At 40.5% G+C, this 19,712-nt stretch overlaps 1 protein-coding gene across 2 annotated transcripts in view; it reads left to right on the top strand.

The window, feature by feature from the left end:
- NOTCH3 (notch receptor 3) overlaps positions 1–18,001 on the top strand; it is a 66,743-nt gene extending 48,742 nt beyond the window's left edge. The window contains exons 21-34 of one of the 2 annotated variants that reach the window (XM_026696237.2): positions 590–774; positions 2,650–2,782; positions 3,409–3,660; positions 4,792–4,904; positions 5,357–5,895; positions 6,258–6,578; positions 8,768–8,916; positions 9,041–9,257; positions 9,944–10,028; positions 10,327–10,489; positions 13,085–13,389; positions 13,878–14,025; positions 14,787–14,884; positions 15,352–18,001. In XM_026696237.2, coding sequence (XP_026552022.1) covers positions 590–774; positions 2,650–2,782; positions 3,409–3,660; positions 4,792–4,904; positions 5,357–5,895; positions 6,258–6,578; positions 8,768–8,916; positions 9,041–9,257; positions 9,944–10,028; positions 10,327–10,489; positions 13,085–13,389; positions 13,878–14,025; positions 14,787–14,884; positions 15,352–16,599 — 3,956 coding nt within the window. In that variant the 3' untranslated portion in view covers positions 16,600–18,001. Of the gene's footprint in view, positions 1–589; positions 775–2,649; positions 2,783–3,408; positions 3,661–4,791; positions 4,905–5,356; positions 5,896–6,257; positions 6,579–8,767; positions 8,917–9,040; positions 9,258–9,943; positions 10,083–10,326; positions 10,490–13,084; positions 13,390–13,877; positions 14,026–14,786; positions 14,885–15,351 lie in introns of both variants that reach the window. The other variant, XM_026696236.2, reaches the window with a different exon arrangement.
- Positions 18,002–19,712: the final 1,711 nt, after the last annotated feature.

Raw genomic sequence — 19,712 nt, 5'->3', positions numbered from 1 at the left:
GTTTGAAACTCAATTACTGTAGTTTAGAGTGTTTCAAATTATGTTCCATGGAATCCTGGGGTTCCTTGAGAATTTGAGGGTTCTGTTGAAGGATTTAGGGAAACAGCCAATTTTCTGTCACTAAAGTTTTGCATCTTGGCCAGGGTTTTCAATAATTTTTCTAAATCGTTTGTGCATTTCTAAATCATGTAGCCTGAAAACAATTGAAAGCCCTTGCTCTAGCTGTATGAAGTATATTATAGACTCTCGCTTTTTAAATCTGCCATAATTATTTTATTTATTTTATAAACTTATTCAGCTTCTACCAAGTGATGCCAATGAGAACTGTAAATATATCCTTTAAAGAGAAATTGGAATCAAATTTCAGAAAAACTGAAAAAGTGTGTTTTTCCCTCAGAGAAATTGAACTTGGAATAGAAGAAATTCCAGCTATTTTCAAAGGCTCGGAGCATAAATAATCTTGATTATGTACAGTCTTGTTTTTCTTTACTTTCTTTATTCTTGTTCATTCTGTTTAAGTTCTTTTAGGAAGTGGTACAGAGGATATGTAGAGACCACACAGTGAGTAACTCTCTTTTCCTCTGCATAGGTGTAACCAAGGAACAAGTGTGCCATTACGGAGGCCGCTGTGTGGATGCTGGTAATACTCACCAATGTATTTGCAAGAAGAGCTATACTGGAAGCTACTGTGAGAGTGAGGTCAATCACTGCCAGCACAGCCTATGTCGGAATGGGGGTACCTGCCGCAGTTTTGTGGGAGGTTATGTCTGTGAGGTGAGGAAGGCCTAGCCAACCATATCAGGCAGACAACCTAGCTTATGTTCTAGGAAAGGTGCTGCTCCATAAAGGAAAGGTTTGAGGCCCTAACATTGCAAGAGGATGTTGCGAAGATTGGGAGCCAAGGAACTGGCCCAAACCTATACCTTATTTTTCCAATTAATGTAAAACAAGATAAAAAACAACTCTAATGATGTGTTGCCCTGTGTTGTGTACATTTCTTCATAAAATACCACAGTTGTTTTCTGTTGTTGCTATTGCAACAAGCAGTGCAAAATTTAGGCATATTTGATATTCCTCATTGGTACTGAATAAAGCCCTTTTTACGATGCTGTAATCCCTTAATTCAGGGTATATGAACAGTAAAATGCTTTCCATTGTTTCTTGGATTTTTGTTGCAACCATGTGCTAGATCAAACTTCCGCAATATTTCAGATTTCACTAAGCCAGTAGAAGCTATTTGTATACAACTAATTTTGCAAAGTAGATAGAAATACAGGTGTTACCCTGGCTGGATAGGGAAGAATTAGAATTTAAGAAAATCTGGAGAGTTAAAAGTTTTCCATCTCTACTTAACTATTCAGTACTTGGATGGCAGTTTCTATCAACACTCAACGCCCATTCTCTCATCTTTTCTTAAATCATTGCACCTTAATATATTTTCCTCTGGTAAAAACGTTGCTGGCCTACCAAATTCAATGATAGAAGGGCTTTAGTTAATAAAAAGACCACATTAATCTCTTCTAAATAAAGCTCTTACAGTTATTTAGTTATTTCTGCAGTACCGTATGATTGATTCTGGAGAATGATTGCGTTTAGAATACTGTCTGAATCAAGGCTAAAGACAAAACTAGTTTCAGGTAAGTACCTTGAAATGTAGCTGCCAGCTATAGGCAGATGTCCCATGACAGGCAGGGAGGTGTTTTAAGTGTTTTCCTACAATTTACCATAAATATAAAAGGAATGGAGAGCACCTTTCTGTTCATATATACTATAGTAAATCAGGTAGGCATCCATGGGAAGACTCTGAGCACGATTACTGAAAGCTAATAATAGTTTCTCATTGCTTTGAAAGGAAGAAGTGAAAAACGGTGCCTCACTTGGCCTTAAATAGACAAATCACAGTTTAAAGGACAAATACCCAAATTCCTCTCCCAGCTGCTATTCTGTTCAAGTGTTTGATGTGCAGCCATAACTGTTTTTGCCCCCCTGCTCCCTCACACACTCCCCGTTAAGTGTAATCCTTATCTCTATACTAAATCATTGTCGTTCAAAAATGATATATGAGTGTGCTCTTCATTATCTTATCATATAAGCCCCCAGTCAGATTTAAATCTGTGTTTGCCAGTTCTTTAATACTATAATGGAAAACAAACAGGCATAATGGGGGTGCCATAGTATCAGAGATTTGTCCCATAATATTTTTAGAGTGGATTGATAGTGGATCCGTATAACTGAAATGCAGATTCCTTTCTCAATGCAAACCTCTTCATTGCAAAATCTGACTTTTGCTATATTTTCTAATGGAAATAAGATAATTCTGTCTTGTTAAACCTTTCACAACAGCATTCGTCAACAAAATTTTCTTTTCTTCACAATTGAGGTATCACTACTTGCTTTTAAAAATAAGACATTTTGCACCATTGTTTATAATTATGTGGATTTGGATGATATATTTCTGTTCTGTTAATTCAAATGTTGTTAAGGCAAACTATTATCTGTATTATGAGTGTATATTGGCATCATTTAAAAATTGTAAATCTTATTCAATATTCTTGATTTAATGAAGAATGGATAAGAGGTACTTTGAAAGTATGTTTTTAAGAATACTTTGTCTTATTATCTTTACCTGTTGTTTTTTTCTCGTTTTAGTGTCCTCTCGGCTTTGAGGGGAAAAACTGTGAATTTGATATTGATGAATGTCAGTCACACCCATGCCAGAATGGTGGGACTTGCATTGACCTCACTGGTCGCTACATTTGTTCCTGTCCACCAGGAACACTAGGTAAGCACGTGGCTTTTTTGGGGAGTGGGATAACAGCACCTTTTCTCACGTGGGAAACACTGTTAGTATTCTTAGGTAGAAAGCATAGGACACAGAGGGACATATTTTAGTTTTAACCAGTGCAGCTCTGACTTTCATTTATTTATGTGGTGGGTGACCTAGATTTTTTTCTTAAATCCCTTAATAGAGAATATAAGGTCCTTTGAAAGTACTGGACTTTTCCCAACAGTATTGAACAGTTCATGACTTTCCTGGTATTTCTGAATATAGACTCTCATTAATGTCTAGCCATCATGGCTGTCTATCAGAGCTAACTGTAACTGTTTTCTAATCTCATTTGTAAAGCCATAGATTTCCTACCCAGTATTTCATTACTTATTCAGGCAATAAGAAGCGAAACACTGCCTTACAATAGCAACTTATTGAAAATCCCTTACTTTGGTTACATTAGTAGCATTGATGGGAGTTGGAACTAAATACACTTTGAATAGACCAGGTTGTGTTTTCTCACCTTCAGAATGGGTTTTTTTTTCTTTTCTTATCACAGGCAGTTCAAGAGGTAGGGAAATAGTATTAGGGTACATAGTATTAGAACATTTAGTATGATGGATTATTTGTCTCTATAGGTGTCTTGTGTGAAATAAATGAGGATGATTGTGCCATGAATCCTAACAGCCGTGTCCCCAAATGCCTCAACAATGGGACATGTGTGGACAGAGTGGGTGGTTACCGCTGCAGCTGCCCACCGGGCTTTACAGGAGAGCGTTGTGAGGGAGATATAAATGAATGTCAATCCAATCCCTGCCATCTACGCAACACCCTGGACTGCATTCAAGAAGCCCGTGACTACCAGTGCATCTGCAAACCAGGCTATACTGGTGAGTGAGAGTGCCAGTAAGGCGAATGTGATGGGATTCAAGGGGCAAGAATGGGTGAAGCTGGGCTGCAGTGGTGAGCAGAGGAGACAGGCTAAAATAAATGTCAGCAGGAAAAAGCATTAAAATTGTTCGAAATTGTTTATGAATTACCCTTGGAAAGTCACTATTTGGTGACTTGGCTTCAAAAACGCACAAAATGAACCTTCAGGCATTCTGGCAAGGGTGGCATGAGGAAACATTTTGTTTCTATGAGTATTTTAGCAAAATAGCAGATGAATAAATATGTATATATTTTACCTAAACTTCTCTGGATTCTCATGAGTCATGAATTATTACACATCTACAGTATTCATGTCCTTCATGATAATCTTATAGAATAACTTTGTTTTTAAATAATCACATATTTATTCTGCTGGAACCCCCCAAGTTCAGTTGGTTTGTTTTTCTATTTGGTCTGTCTCAATCTGACTGTAAAAAAAAGTATGTTATTCTTTTGCATTTTTCAGATGAAAGCTTTGCATTCTATGATCTGTAGGTCATTTCCACGTTAATTTTAATTTATGAGGTTAATATATAGTCACTTGTATATTCTATTTCAGCATCTTTCCGATTGCTTGAGTTTGGTTTGTATTCTGTAACTCACATTAAATGAGTATTTGTAAGATCACAAATCTATAACTGTATTTGTAGTTTTACCGCCATTACATTTTCATGATAGGAAATCCAAATTATATCTGATAAGGTGGTGATTACAGAGAGACATCCTCCAGGAATTCAGATGTTTCTGAACTATAATTCCTAGAATTGGTTAGATTTCTTAGAAATCTTGGGAACTGTGGTTCAACAACAACTACAACAACAACACACAGAGAGAGGGAGAGAGAGAGAAGTGGTTGTATCTGACTGGTTGAATATTTTTATAATTCATGCCTAAGTGGAAACAATATACTCAATTGCTAGTTAAATGTTGATAGAGCTCAATAGGCATTTATGTGAAAGGAGAATCTGTCAGGTACAGAAGCTGGTACTAATATATGTGTCACATTTAATAGGGTGATGGTATTCTCTTGAAAAGTTTGCACTATCATTGGCAGAATAACATTCTTCCCCCCCCCCCTTTTTTTTTTTTAGGCCGCCATTGCAAAAACATTGTGAATGCATGTGAATCTCAGCCTTGCCAGAATGGTGGGCAATGTAAATTGGCAGTAAACTTGCCTTTTGGATATACCTGCCACTGTCCTCGGGTGAGTACCTAGAACAAAGCTATATGTACGACACCATGGCACGTACTTGGAGTATAAAAATTATAAGGAATTAAGCAGGGCAAGGAGGAGTGAAAATAGGGAGGAATGTAAGCTGGTTACACTGAAGCTGTGCTACGAGTGAAGAAACAGACATTTTATCATGGGTCAGAATGCGCTTTCTGTTTGGGGAGTATTAGAAAGCAATTCAATTGCATAATTGTATGATACTGTAGAGGTTCCAGGTATGGCTACAGTTTCTACAAGAGAAATATATAGAACTATAGGTAAAGGAATATGATTCTTAAACCTTAAACTTTGGGTGGGAAAGGATTTTCTTACCAGAGTGACACTTGCAAGAAGGGACACACTCTACCAGAGATATTTTGTTAATGATTTTTTTTTGTTTGTTTGTCTGGCTTTCTTTATTATCTCCTCTTACGGTTCTTTTTCAGAGCTACTCTGGCATCAATTGTGAGCGCAGTGTATTCTCTTGCCGAGAACTCTCCTGTTTCAATGGTGGCACCTGCCGGGCTTCACCTCCAAGTGCCCACTGTTACTGCCTTCCTGGATGGACTGGACCAGATTGCCGCCTCCGTGCCAATAGCAGTTGTGCGAATCAACCTTGCCACAATGGGGGTGTCTGCCATGAGATGGCCACTCCCCCTTATTTTCAGTGCCTTTGTCCCGGTGACTACACAGGTGTTCGCTGTCAGACTGTACGCATGGCCCGGCCACCTCTGCCCCCTGTCCATTGTCCATTGGAAGAATGTGCTGCCAAGGCAGGGGACTCCTATTGTGACAAGATGTGCAATATCCCAGCTTGTCGCTGGGATGGAGGTGACTGTTCTCTTTTGGTGGATAATCCTTGGAAGCAGTGTGAGAGCTCTGAGTGCTGGACGTACTTCAACAATAGTCAGTGTGATGAACTCTGCAACACCGTTGAGTGTCTTTATGACAACTTTGACTGCAAGAATCGTGAGCGCACCTGCAAGTGAGTCCTGCTTACATCTTTAAAAGGGAACCTGTAGATTATAGTTCCCTAGTGCTTGTTAGAATTAAGAGTATGTATTCTTCTGCCAGATTAACTGAACGAGACAGTGAGATTTTGTTCAGAATGTGGACATTGTATTCCCCCCCACTACCGCCTCATTCTAGATATCTTTATTTGGGGGGAGGGCAAGCTGCCTTAATCTATGTAATCCTGATGACTCAGTTGATTTGTGGTGTATACGAAAAGGTATTCCCTGCAGCTCTTTTATGGTTCTTTGTCAGTGAAGGAGACATTTTGTGTTACGACAGGATTTGTTTTAGTACAAATGACACATTTCGATCTCCCTTTTTTTTTTTGCACAGCCCTATTTATGAGAAATACTGCTCAGATCACTTTGCTGATGGGAATTGTGACCAGGGCTGTAATAAAGAAGAGTGCGGTTGGGACGGGCTGGATTGTGCCCGGGAAGTACCTGAGCACTTGGCAGAGGGTGTTCTAATCATCACTGTGCTGCTGCACCCCGATGAACTGCTCCGCACCAGCACCATCTTCCTGCAGAAGCTGAGTGCCATTTTAAGGACTTCCCTGAGATTCCGTGTGGATGAAAATGGCAACTACATGATCAAACCTTATTATGGAACTGGGCGACGACTACGCAGGGAACTGGGCCAAGAAATAATTGGGTGAGTTTTATGTAGGTGGGTAGAGAAAAGGAAGAGTTTTGAGAGTAAGATAAGTAAAGCTTATTTTATTATGAACCAAAGCGCCTCCTTTCCCACCCCCGCTTATCAGCTGCCTTGGTCAGTGATGTTCAAAATTACGACAGTGCTGAAAAAATAACTTTACAACCAATGCCCACATTTGTGACCATCGCCGTGTTTCTCAGTCATGTGATCGCCTTTGTAGTCAATATGCTTTGTCCTGTGCCCAACTTATTCTCCCTACCACCTTGCAGAGGGAACAGATTGGAGAGGAAGGGATTATAAGAGAACAAGCAAGCATACCATAAGGAATACATGTCAGAAAGAGAGTAGTTGGGGGCCGGGAAGCACGAGGGCTAAGCCAGTAGTTCCGTGTATTTCCTATGGTTTGTCTGCTTGCTCTCTTGTAATTCTGTCCTCTCCAATTTCTTCCCTCTAGGAGGAGGGGAAGAAAAAAGGAGTCAGACACAGGGGAGAGTGCCTACACAAAACACTGATCTTTCCCCACCACCCCAGAGCAGAGGGATTGACGAGGAAGAGATTACATGACAATAAGCAGGCATAGAATGTTCAATACACTGGACTCTTAGCGTAGGCACTTCTTTCAGTGTGTATTTCCCCCCTGCTTGCTCTCCTATAATTCCTTCTCCAATGAACCTAAATACAGACTTGCTAATTATCCTAGGTGTGGGGTAATTCCAAAGGGTTGGGGAGTGGGGAAAAGGAAAGCATCGTTGTCACATGGTTTCCTACTTAGCACTGCTTTGCTCCATGACAGCAACCAATCCCCTGTAAAATCTGACGGTTAATGGTGCTTTATTTTTTTAACTACATTAAAACAAGCTTCTTAGAGAGTGCCAGATTCCCATTTGTGGTTGCTAAACGAGCGCTACGTATCTACTATAATCCCTATTTGGTAAGAGGCTGTAGATAGGGCAGCCCTTGAAGATCACTTGGAAGCTTGCCCTCGGAAGTTGTGGGAGCGCCATCATTTGAGATTTTCTTTTTTAAAAAAAAAAAACAGTTTTATTAAGTTTGACAACAAACAAAAACACATAAAACATAAAAACATCATCCTTTCCTTCATGAGTTTACAGACAGTGTATCGGTTGGTTTATCACTTTTTTTTTGTGCATCCATTTCATAGTCTCCATTGTAGTTATATTGCATAATAGCTCATATTATCAATCAACAATTATATAGCCTGATATCATTATTAAACAATCATTTGACTAATTTTATTAATTCATACTTTAGCGAGATAACTATAGTTTACTTAATTTATTTTATAGCAAATCATAAAGTCATAGCAAGTCTATCTTAATAAAATTTTATAAAGATAATATCGTAGAAAAAAAGAAGTTGCCCTCGGAAGTTGTGGGAGCGCCATCACTTGAGATTTTCAAGAAGAGATTGGACTGCCATTTGTCAGAAATGGTGTAGGGTCTCCCGCTTGGGTGGGGGGTTGGACTAGATGACCTACAAGGTCCCTTCCAACTCTGATTATCTGTCTGTTAAATCTGCTATAACTGGTCCAGAATATGGCCACAGAAAAACAATTACAGGTATAGCTCAGGTTGCCCCTGCAACATCTCTGCTCTTCAAATTACCCCAGTTACCCCTGGTTTGTGGACTGCATTTCAAGGTGCTGGATTTCATCTATAAAGCCCTACATGCCTTGTGCCCACTTATCTCTAGGACCACCTTAATCCGATTGTCTCTGCCTGTCCTATAAAATCTGAGGGTTTATAACTCTGTTTCATTTCTTTTTTTAAAAAAAAAAACTACATTAAAACAAGCTGTGTAAGAGAATGCTAGATTCCCAGAAACCGGTTGGTGCTAATTAAACAGACAATAGCATGAAGAGTTGAACAAATGGGATAAATTTGCTGTTACAAGAGGGTATGGCATGCCTTTTATGAAACGTGCAATATGTTTGAATTTTTAAAATATTTAATATATTTAATATAACTTAGAAGCAAGTTCATCCATAATGCACATGGGGGAATGGCTGCACTAAAACCAAATGAGTCAGGTCAGGCCTATTCCCTGGATTTAAGGCCTGAATAGAGAGAATTGAACAAAACGCAGAGGTAACTGGACTTTTGCCTTTCCCCGGAATTCTCTGGTATGCTAAAGGAGACCCTGCTAACCCTTTCTGCTTCCTCTAGGTCTGAGGTCACCCTTGAGATTGACAACCGCCTGTGCTACCAAACGTCAACCAAATGCTTCCCTGATGCAGAAAGTGCTGCTGATTACCTCGCCGCCCTGTCGGCAGTAGAGCGCCTAGAGTTTCCATATCCACTCAAAGCCGTGAAAGGTTAGGGGGTTTTTTCCCCCGCTTTTCCTTCCAGGGGTATGGAAAAGGCACTTCAGGGGAGCAACACTGCATGGTTGTTTTATTTGCAGCCCAAGTTTATGACATAGATGTATTGCTTCCTCAGGTACAAGAGATACAGTCGGCACAGACCCATTCAAGTTATTGCCCTTGGTGGTGGTAGCAGCCCTCATTCTCCTCGTGATCTTGGTCCTGGGTGTGCTGGTGGCCCGGCGTAAAAGAGAACACAGCACTCTCTGGTTTCCTGAAGGTTTCAGTCTGAAGAAAGAGAGTAGCAACAAGAACCGTCGTGAGCCTGTGGGTCAGGATGCCCTGGGCATGAAGTAAGAGGCCCTTATTCATTCCAGAGCTATCGAGCAACAATCTCAAATCTTTGCTTCAGAGGCTTGTTAAAGAAAAAGAAAAAAAAAGGGGGGAGGGGGAGAGCCTCAGGGACATTCACTGTCAAATCATGTTAATGTCTTGCTAAGTGACAAGCGTTAATGTGGCAAAACCTGCTGTCCCCTTCCTGCTATGTAAACTATTAAGGAAGGGATTTTTATTTTCCTACGATAAGCCTAGAAACCCAGTGGGCTAATGGAGAAGAATTCCATCCCTCTTCTACCTAAATACGAACCTGCATAGGGTACTCTTTACTCCTTGCGGCCATTGCATGAATTTTCTGCAGCTGTAGCTGTAGTATGTTGCCTGTGCTGTAAAGGGTAGTTGGATGTCTTTGATTTTACTTGATGCTAGCCCTTTCTCATCAATTAATTAGTTAATTAAATGTGTTTGCTGCCCATCTTATATCCAATGGGCAGCTTACAACATTAAAAACATTCAAATCATCCATCATAAAAAAATAACAGCGGATAAAAACATTTAAAATCATGGACACAAAATGGCAAAAAAGGGAGCTGGACACACGTATGTGCCTGCAGGTGGATGTTTGGCATATAGCCAGAGGTACGATTCCATTGCCTGCTATGCTCTGGCTTCTCATCTCACTGCATGCGTTTTCCTCTTTCAGGAATATTGGCAAAGGGGAGAGCCTGATACCAGACAGCTCAGAAGACTGGCTGGAAGCCGAATGCCCAGAGGCCAAGCGTCTTAAGGTATTGCCTGCTCATTGTGAGACTTTGGCTGACTTGAGAACCGGAGCTGCAAAGGTATTCCAGCTCATATTCCGAACTATTCCATTGCCTCTTCTCCTTTTCTTCCCCTTTCTGGTTTTCAAGTCTGGGCAATGTTATATGCACAGTTCTCTGCCAAGCTCCTGGTGGCCTAACTTGTTCGGTGTTTCCCATAAAGGGCATTGTAATTTGTCCATGCTGTATACTATATAATGCAGAATCCATAGAGGAAGTGTGACTCTCTGTGATAGACGTTGGGGCTTCTGTTCTTCATCGCCAGGTGGAAGACCCAGCCCTAGACTGCGAAGACCCAGTGGACTGCCGGCAGTGGACACAGCACCACTTGGTGGCAGCAGATATTCGTATGCCTCCGTCTATGGCCCTGACACCACCCCAGGGTGAATTTGACACTGACTGCATGGATGTCAATGTCCGTGGGCCAGGTAACACAAAACAGCTTGTTAGACGGACACTGTACACATACTGTCTTTATAGGCAACATTTGATCAGTCCAGGATTTCTCAATTCATGACCTTTTCTTAATTTTAGCATATATTGTTCTCTCTCTCTCTTTTTAAAAATCCATTTTATTGTAATTTCTTTTTTTTAAAACAAGTTTTATTCAGTTTTCCACATTTTAACATCTCTTTTTAGTGAACAGAATGATTACAGGTTTCACATATACATACAAATATGACCATAATTACATATTCAATTTTTGTATTCAATTTCCTATCTTAACGATGCTTTTATACATTTTCTATTTTATTATATTATTCCAAATGCTTATCTCATTATTTAATTCACATATATTAACTTCATAATTATTATACATAAGTACTTTTAATTGTCACATTTGTTTATTTCCTCTTAAATTTTGATTAATAACATTCCTTCTATAAATTGGTTTCTTCCCCTAACATATCAGTTTAAGTGCGCCACCTCTAAGTTACATATTGATTAACTATCTCCCCTTTTAAATCCCATTAAATGTTTAACATTTTATTACCTAAAATATTAATATTAATAATCCCATTTAAAACTACATAACATATATAAATCAGATTCTGCATGGTTTCCCGTTTTTAATTTCATCAGGTTTATCTATAATTTCAGAAAAAAAGGACATATTAATCTGCTCATTTAATCCTAAACCCTGATGTTAATTCTATTTCAGCTTTCCTCCTATATCAATTCATTTATTTCAGTATATTTAATACACACATTCCATTAATTATTCATTCATATTTAAACAAAAAATAATTAGCATTCCAATCCTAAAAGTATTTCAATATATTTAATAAACATATTCCAATATTTGTTACAATTATCTCTATACATAAAGCAAAAGAGCATTGCATTATCAAAAAATAACAGTTCTATTTTCCATCTTATCAATCAATGTCCCCATTTCACAACTACAAATTTATTTATGTTACCCCCCCCAGCACCTTGCAGAATCCCCTCTCCAAATATCAATCAGCCATTATCTCGGTGTCTAATTAAACAATTTTTCCCATTTTTTTAACAGTTCCCATATTTCTTTGTTCCCAAGTCCTGTTTCTTATCCGTTCTTTCCCTTTGTATTTTCCCCTTTATTCTTTCACTCCAGTTTTTATCCCCCTCTCTATTTATAACTTCCTTCCGCCCTTCGAATTTCTGCTGATTCTTTTTCCCTTTTTTAATTTTCCAGATATTTCCCTCTTTATTCAGTTTCCCAGATCTCCAATTTTTATTTCCAACTCTTTTCCTCTTTCTTTCCAGAGTTCTTTGTTCTCGATAGTAATTAAGATGGCCCTGTGATTTGCTCACCTCCTCGTCTGTCTTTTGTCTTTGTTGTTCATACTCTGCGATCGCATTTTCAATGAATTTTGAAGCAAAGCCCAGCATTTCACCTCGTTCTTGTAATACTTCTTTGGTGTTTCTAAGTTCCATTTTCAATACCAGAAGAGATATCACCATTTTATCGCTTTCTAATTTGCAGTTTGATCCAAATAGTATCTTTAAAGTTAATTTCCAACAGTCAGCTTTTATTTTCTTCCTCTCAAGTTTTATTCCTCAGCTAATCCAATGCCAAATCCATATCAGAATCAACAATTAATCCAAGGGCAGAATCTTCCTGTTTCTTTCTTTGTTTCAATGTTTCAATTTTTCAAAGTTCTTGTTTTATTGTATCAAATTTCCTTACAATTTTAAGAAACAGAGTCTTTTAAAGGAAAAACAAGTTAGATTTAACTCAGATGGCACTCTGTTCTGACAAGTCTACACCGCCTTTTCTGTTTTCTTCCCAATTATTCAGAGCTTTTTAAACCACAATCTTCAAAAAAAAAAGGGTCAAATCCAATTGATATTAAATTTTCTCTTTAACAATCTATAGTTCAGCTTTATTAGTGCCTATATAGAATCAAAATATACTTATCCAAATTGATTAGATGATTCCTTCTCTAGCTTCTACCTTTCTTGGTTCAAAGCCCCACCGCTGTCAAAAGCAGTTCACACCTTTTTTTTCTTTTTCTACTCGCTTCCTTAAGTCCTTTCTTAAAAATTCTTTGAAATGTTAATCCTGGGGGTACCTTCCATTTAATTATATTGTCCCATTCCTCCTGCTGTTCGCTTCTTTCTCTTTCTCCTGCACAAACTTATTCCAGTCTAATCTTCCCCTTCAGGGCAGCCATTTTAGACCACCACTTCAGGTGTCTTCAGGAGGGAGCAATTGCCGTGCCGGGGAGGGGATTTGCGACTCCCCTCTACCCAGCTGACGGTCTCCCCTTTGCTGCCCCTACGAGGCGGCTTCTGCCCCAAATCTGGTCAGTTGAGGCTCTCCGACACCGAAGCACAGACCAAAGCCGCCGCGCACAGTCGCGGTCATCGGTCCATCTTTGGGGAAGCTCAAAACCCCATTTTATTGTAATTTCTTTGTATGAGGGTTGTGAGTCATCGAGAGATGATTGGCATACAGGTTTAATAAATGATTGTTACATTAGTTCAATGAAGAACAAACTATGTTAAAGTAATCTTTTATTGTGTTGTCTGTACAGATGGTTTTACCCCACTTATGTTGGCCTCCTTTTGCGGTGGTGGCATGGAGACCGATCTGGCTGAGGAAGAGGAAGCAGATGACTCCTCTGCCAACATCATCTCAGACCTCATCTGCCAGGGGGCTAACTTGAGTGCCCAAACAGACCGCACAGGGGAGACTGCGCTACATTTGGCGGCTAGGTATGCCCGGGCTGATGCTGCCAAACGCTTGCTCGATGCTGGTGCCGATACCAATGCTCAAGATAACACAGGACGTACCCCACTTCATGCTGCTGTGACTGCTGATGCCCAAGGAGTCTTCCAGGTGAGCCTTCTCTCTATGAATGAGCCAATGGAGCCTTTCTACTTCCTCTTATTAGCTCTGAGTTAAATTTATATTTACTGACAAAAAAATAAAGTAATAAAGAAATAAACAGAAAAATAGTTTGTTGTGAAAGCGACTGCCTGCGAAGGCTCCTGGATTGGGTCTGAAAGGCGAAAATGGAAGCAGTATGCTCCATCCCATTTGGATAGACCAGGTTGGCCTGATAAAAAAATACTTAATCCCATATTCGCTGATATTAAGAGCACAAAGTCACAGTGTCTCTTTTATTTTAATGTGAATTCAACTGAATGTTACAATCTAGTTCATGAGCCATCAATCTGTTAACCTCTGAGATACTCCACAAAGTCATCCCTAGCTTTCCTAATAACCAAATGGTAACTGACTTAAATATTGTAATGTAGATGGTATTACTTTACTACGTTGAATGACATATAGTTTGCTCTTCTTCCACCTAACACTCTTGTTAGATCCTGATCCGGAATCGATCTACAGATTTAGATGCTCGAATGGGAGATGGTTCAACTGCACTGATCCTGGCAGCAAGGTTAGCTGTTGAAGGCATGGTGGAAGAATTGATCGCCTGTCATGCTGATGTCAATGCCGTGGACGAATTGGGTATGTAGTTTGCAAAATGAATTGGCTTGGTCTCAGCTTGGCTAGGTTTGGGACAAGTTACTTAACCTTGACTATGTTCTTTCTATTGATTTCTACTACATTCACTCTATATTCTTAGTTAACTGCTTCATAACTCATTTTACAAGATTGTCCCAGATTGATTAGTAAAGATGCTCATAATTCAGTGTATTTTTTTCCTCATACTTACTCTCCAGCCTGGCTACTATTCTCTTCCTTAGCTTTTTTTTTTTTAAAGTTGATGAAAGTTACTGCTGCAGAAGTCATGCAGACAGCTGGGAGTGGGAGAGATTAGAATATGTGATAAAAAAATAAAATATTTTGGTCATGAAGATGACTTGTAGTTATTAATTAGGGAGAGGGCTTGATATATACAGGATTCTGCCAGTAGATGTATCCTTCCAGTCTTTCATAAATAAATTTATTAATTTCCTCCCTGCAGCAAATAGGCCATCGTTTTTCAAGTTTTTACTTAAGACTTTTCTTGGCTACAGATCAGCTGATTTACTGGAAGATTTTTCTGTTATCCTCATATTAGCTCATATTAAGAGCACAAAACACAATGCCTCTTAATTTATACAAAGCTCAGTTTTAATGGGCAATATGGAAGATGACAATCTGGCGTGATTGAAGAAAGATAATTCCTTAAAATTTAGGAAAAGAGGTGTATTAGAAGGCTTTTAAAAAAATCTAAGGATCATTAGCAAGTGACAAATGTATTCTCTTGATATCACTTCTATCAGGAAAATCAGCCCTGCACTGGGCAGCAGCTGTCAATAATATAGAGGCTACAATTGCTCTGCTAAAGAACGGGGCCAACAAGGACATGCAGGACACTAAGGTGAGTTCTCCAGTTGCCTTTTTAAAAATCACATCATTATGCCTTTGACATAACGGTCACCAAAGATGGAGCTAACAAGAAAGGATTAGCTTCTGTCTTTTCTAGTGAGAAAGTGGGGCTTAGGCTTTTGTACCAGGTGGATTGATGTCCACCCCCTTTTTCCCTCTCTTCCATTTTGGACTGAAAAATAATAATTTTAGTTAATACCTGTTGCATTCTAAATGACACACTTGAAAACATCTTCCCATTTAACCCGGTGATTTCCTTTAGAATGAGCTGTCTTGAATGTATATGGGAGTATTGAAGAGAGAGTGATTTGTAAAGTCACTCATTGGTATTAATTTAAGTCAGCCATTTTAACAAGGCCTTCGGGGACTGTTGGCCATATTTAGTGGGGAATTCTGGTACTCTGAGAATGTCAAACTGTTTGTCGAATGTGGTCATGAATTTTCCTTTCTCTGCAACAGGAGGAAACACCACTGTTTCTAGCAGCTCGGGAGGGCAGTTATGAGGCAGCCAAAATTCTACTGGATCACTTTGCCAACCGTGAGATCACTGACCATATGGATCGATTGCCACGTGATGTGGCTCAGGAGCGCTTGCACCATGATATTGTTCGACTTTTGGATGACTACAACACTGTGCGTAGCCCACAGGGAGTCCTGCCTGCTGGTCACTCTCTCTCCCCTCTCATGTGCCCTCCCAATAGCTTCTTACCTAGCCTGAAGCCCACTCCACAGGGCAAGAAGAGCCGTCGGCCCAGCACAAAGAATGTGACAGCAGGAAGCAGTGCCAGCCTGGCACGGGAGAGCAAAGAGGCCAAGGCGCGTGCCAAGAAGCTCAATTTGGAGTGTCAAGGCTCTCTCCTAGAGAGCTCGGTCACCCTGTCTCCGGTCGACTCATTAGACTCTCCCTATGTGCCTAACCCTGCCTCACCTGGGGTCTTTCACACCGCCAATGCCTCACTGTCGGTGCCCTCTACCCCCATGGTCCATGGCATGATGGACCCACCCTTTGCTGTCAGCTTGGCACGCCTTAGCGACCTAGGGGATGGCACTCTGCTTTCCATGAACCGCCTCTCTGTGCCACCTGGCCGCATGGGGCTCAGTCTGGGCATGGTGGGCCCTGTGGCCATGCCTTTTGAGTGGCGTGCCCGTGTCCCCACTTCTCAGTGCCAGCCCATCATAGGGGTAGTCCACCCTGCTGCTTCCCATCCCAACCTGCACCAGTCTGGCCAAGCTTTCCCGCCAGGATTGCTTCTGCCTAACCACATGGCCATGGGGCACAGCTCTCAGGGCTTGCCCAACCCAGCTCCAACCCAAGCCAAGGAAGCTCCCCAGCCAATGCCTCCACCAGCAGCTGCTGTGCGCAGTAACCAACCTGTCTCACCCCAAGAGGGCCAGGGTCAGGTTGCACCGCCACGCGGAGGGCCCCCACCATACCTAAAGGCAGCAGGGGTAGAGGATTATCCAACCCCACCGTCGCAGCACAGTTATACACAGGGGCAGGACGCAACACCCAAGCACTTCCTTCACCCTCCCAGTGAGCACCCCTACCTGACTCCTTCGCCAGAGTCCCCGGAGCAATGGAGTAGCCCCTCACCACATTCCTTGTCTGACTGGTCTGAATCCACACCCAGCCCAACTGTATTAGGGCCAAGCCACACCCAGCTTCCTTCGGCAGAGTCCTCCGCTAAAATGCAGGTGTTCGCATGAGGCACTTGTTTGTGAAACACATCCCAGAGGCCTAGGTCCCTCTGTGGCCCCCATTGGGGCCTGTGCCAGCCTTGGGGGGTTCTCATTGCCCCACAGTTGTGTTTTTATAAGAAAAAAACTAAAGTGTAAAAAGTTTTTTTTAAAAAAAATGCCTGATCGAGGAGAGGAAAGGACGGCCTCATCATTCCCACACTGCCATGGAACTCAGGCCGGCCCTTTCTTCCCCTCCCATGTTGTCTCATCAACTAGGTTTTGGGGAAGGTTTTTTTTTTTTTTTTACAAGAGATCTTTTTGTATAAACCTTGCATTTAACTCTCTCTCTCTCTCTTTTTTTTTTACAATGAATTCGGTATTAGATCCTGTTGTGTGCCATTGTTCTTCCTTGGGATGGTTTTGTCTCTTGGGCTGAGCAGCCACCTCCTCTCCCACCATGTTGGGATGGGACTCTGCTCATGGTTATTTGTGTACTGGGTACGCAGCATTAGCTCATTGGCATTGCCGTCCGGAGGACCGAATCACAAACTTGCCTCTGTCACACAGGGAATTAAGCCCCCACCCACCCCACCCCACCCCCAGCCCCGTCCTCAAACTCGGCACTTCGTCACATTCCAGGTTAATTTATTCATCTTAAATTCTGCTGCACTCCCCATCTTCCAATCCCCCTCCACCTCCTGAGTTGTTTCTCCTAACGCTAGCAATAGTCCTGGTGACTTTCTAGTCGCCAGAGTATTTTGAGCCACTCTGTATTTTTATACCTGACCCTCTTTTGTTGCCCCTGGATCTTATCTAAGGCTGCCTTTGACCAATGGTATCTTTTCATCGATGACACTTGTTTTGCCCCTGTGGTACTCTAGGATCTTGAGGCAATCACAGATACAAGAGCTTCACTTTGGCATAAAAGGTACTAAGCTAGTATAAAATACTTTTGTTTCTCATGAAGACTTTTGGCCCAGCAGCCTGCTATCTATTTTGCTTTGTATACCCTACCTCCTTGTACCCTGTACATTCCAGTTATTCCTGGCTGTAAATATTGCTGATGGGAGCAGTGGCAGACAGGATCTTGTTCCCCTGGGTGAACACAGCTTTCTGCTTCCTTCTCCCTTTCCATGCTATGTAGCATAGTGGGGGAATGGCTCTGCCAGTTGCCCCCTCCCGCCCCCCGCCACCACCACCATAGGACCATTTCTAGCTCATTTTAAAACTTTTTTTTATAAATCCAGTGTAAAACAAGTAGCTTTAAAGCAGCTGGGTGCTTTCTGTACAGAACGGCTTAAACCGTGGCATAATAAACATAGCTAATAAGGAAACTGCCTTCCCTTCATCTGTGTCATTTATTTTTCATTGTTTATTTAGACTGTGTAACAATACATTAAAGAATGTAAAAACGTTCCACTAACAAAAACATTGCCTTGTTTTCTTTCCATCCGAGTACAATTCAGGATACTAACAACTGTTCCACTACAAGACTCCCTATGGCTATTATCTGAACTGGTTCAGTATGAACATAACATTTGGACAAAAACTTAAAAAGAATATTCCAACTCTTGAGTCAGTATTCCATTGTGGGAGTTTGCAAAGACTGAAGCACTTAGATAGCCTGCATAATTTAAATTAGAATGTTTTGAACTTTTCCTTCCCAACAGTTTTTTTTTTTTTTTGATATTCATTTTCTGCCACTACAATATAGTACATATCTATTATGCTTTGCATTGGGCTTCCATGGTAATCATGGGGAGGTATGGTTAGACATGTTTGGGTTTTTTTTCCCTGTGTTGCAAGTGTGGAGGATATCCAGGGCTTCTTCACAGAGATAAAACAAATAGTATTGGTCAAGTTTCCATCAAAAAAATCTCTTCAAGAAATCAAGGAACACACAACTTAAATAAAAAGAGAAGATGTACAGAATATTTGAAAAGCAAATTTGCTGCTGCAAGACAAAATATTTCTAATAAAATATTAATCTTTATGTTTTTGACCTAAAACATTCACTTAGATATTTCATTGCCTGACTCTTTGGACTCAGTATATCCTATATCATACAATTTACAAATGAACAATACATATCTATTTTTAAGAAAAAGGTTCTTTACTTCAAAAACAAGCTTTTTGTTTGAAATTTACAAAGATTAAACTTTTATATGAATCTAATGCAGAAAATCAGTGGCAGCACAATGCATGTTCTTGTAATTGTACTGTTAAAAAGACAAAATACGACATTTTTATCTGCAACCTAAATAGTGTAGTGGTGTGGTTCATTGTGGGGTCAGTTTATTCTTGCAATGTCCTACTTTTGTCGTTTAAACATGATTCCCCACCATCCTGTCAGAGCTGAAGAAGCTTCTTGGATGAGAAGTGAAACATCTCCAAAAGAAAAAACAAGAAAGTCCACTTGCCTCCTGAAAAAGCACCTTTGGGACAACCATGACCTGGATGACTTGAGAATCTCTACAGATGTTTAAACATGATCCATGTACTTGCTGAAATTACTGTCTACCAGCTTTCGTGCTTTCTCCCCCATTTTTTTCCCTCTGCACAAATTAAATGTCTGCAAACAAGACAGCCATTTAACTCTTCTAAAGCAAGGGTCCCCAACTCCCAGGTTGCAAACCTGTACTGGGCCGCAGCCCATTCAGAAACAGGCCGCAGAAGTGGCAAGTAAGCATGTGTGTATCTAAAACCATCCCCTCCCCTCCCCTACCTCCGCCAGTCCGCCAAGCTGAACATTTCACAAGTTAAGAAATTCTCAAGATTTTATTTCAAAATTGAAACTGAAAAATCAATTAGATTTTACAAACAAACATTCTACATTGCTTTGAGTTGTAAATCAGCAGAGTATAGAAGCCTTGTATCATATTATCATAGTCTATTCACTTCCATGGGGATATTTTGAAATTTTCCCTGATAGCCCCTCCGTGCAGAATTTCATTTTTACCACAGCTCTATATTTAGAATGTGAGGCCCCACGTGGTTAAAAAACCTTTGGTTCTATCTAGGGATATAAAGATAAAAGTCTGCTCTGGGATTAATACATGGCAGTTTTCAGAGTTCTACAGTTAATTTAGGGGGTGTAACCTTGGAAGAAAGTACAGAAAGATGATAGCAAAGAAAATATG

Source organism: Pseudonaja textilis, chromosome 2 (assembly GCF_049901715.1).
Source record: "Pseudonaja textilis isolate UNSWEBS1 chromosome 2, rPseTex1.2, whole genome shotgun sequence".
NCBI lineage: Eukaryota > Metazoa > Chordata > Lepidosauria > Squamata > Elapidae > Pseudonaja > Pseudonaja textilis.
The sequence above is the reverse complement of the archived record's forward strand: the minus strand, read 5'-3'. Positions and strand labels throughout refer to the sequence as shown.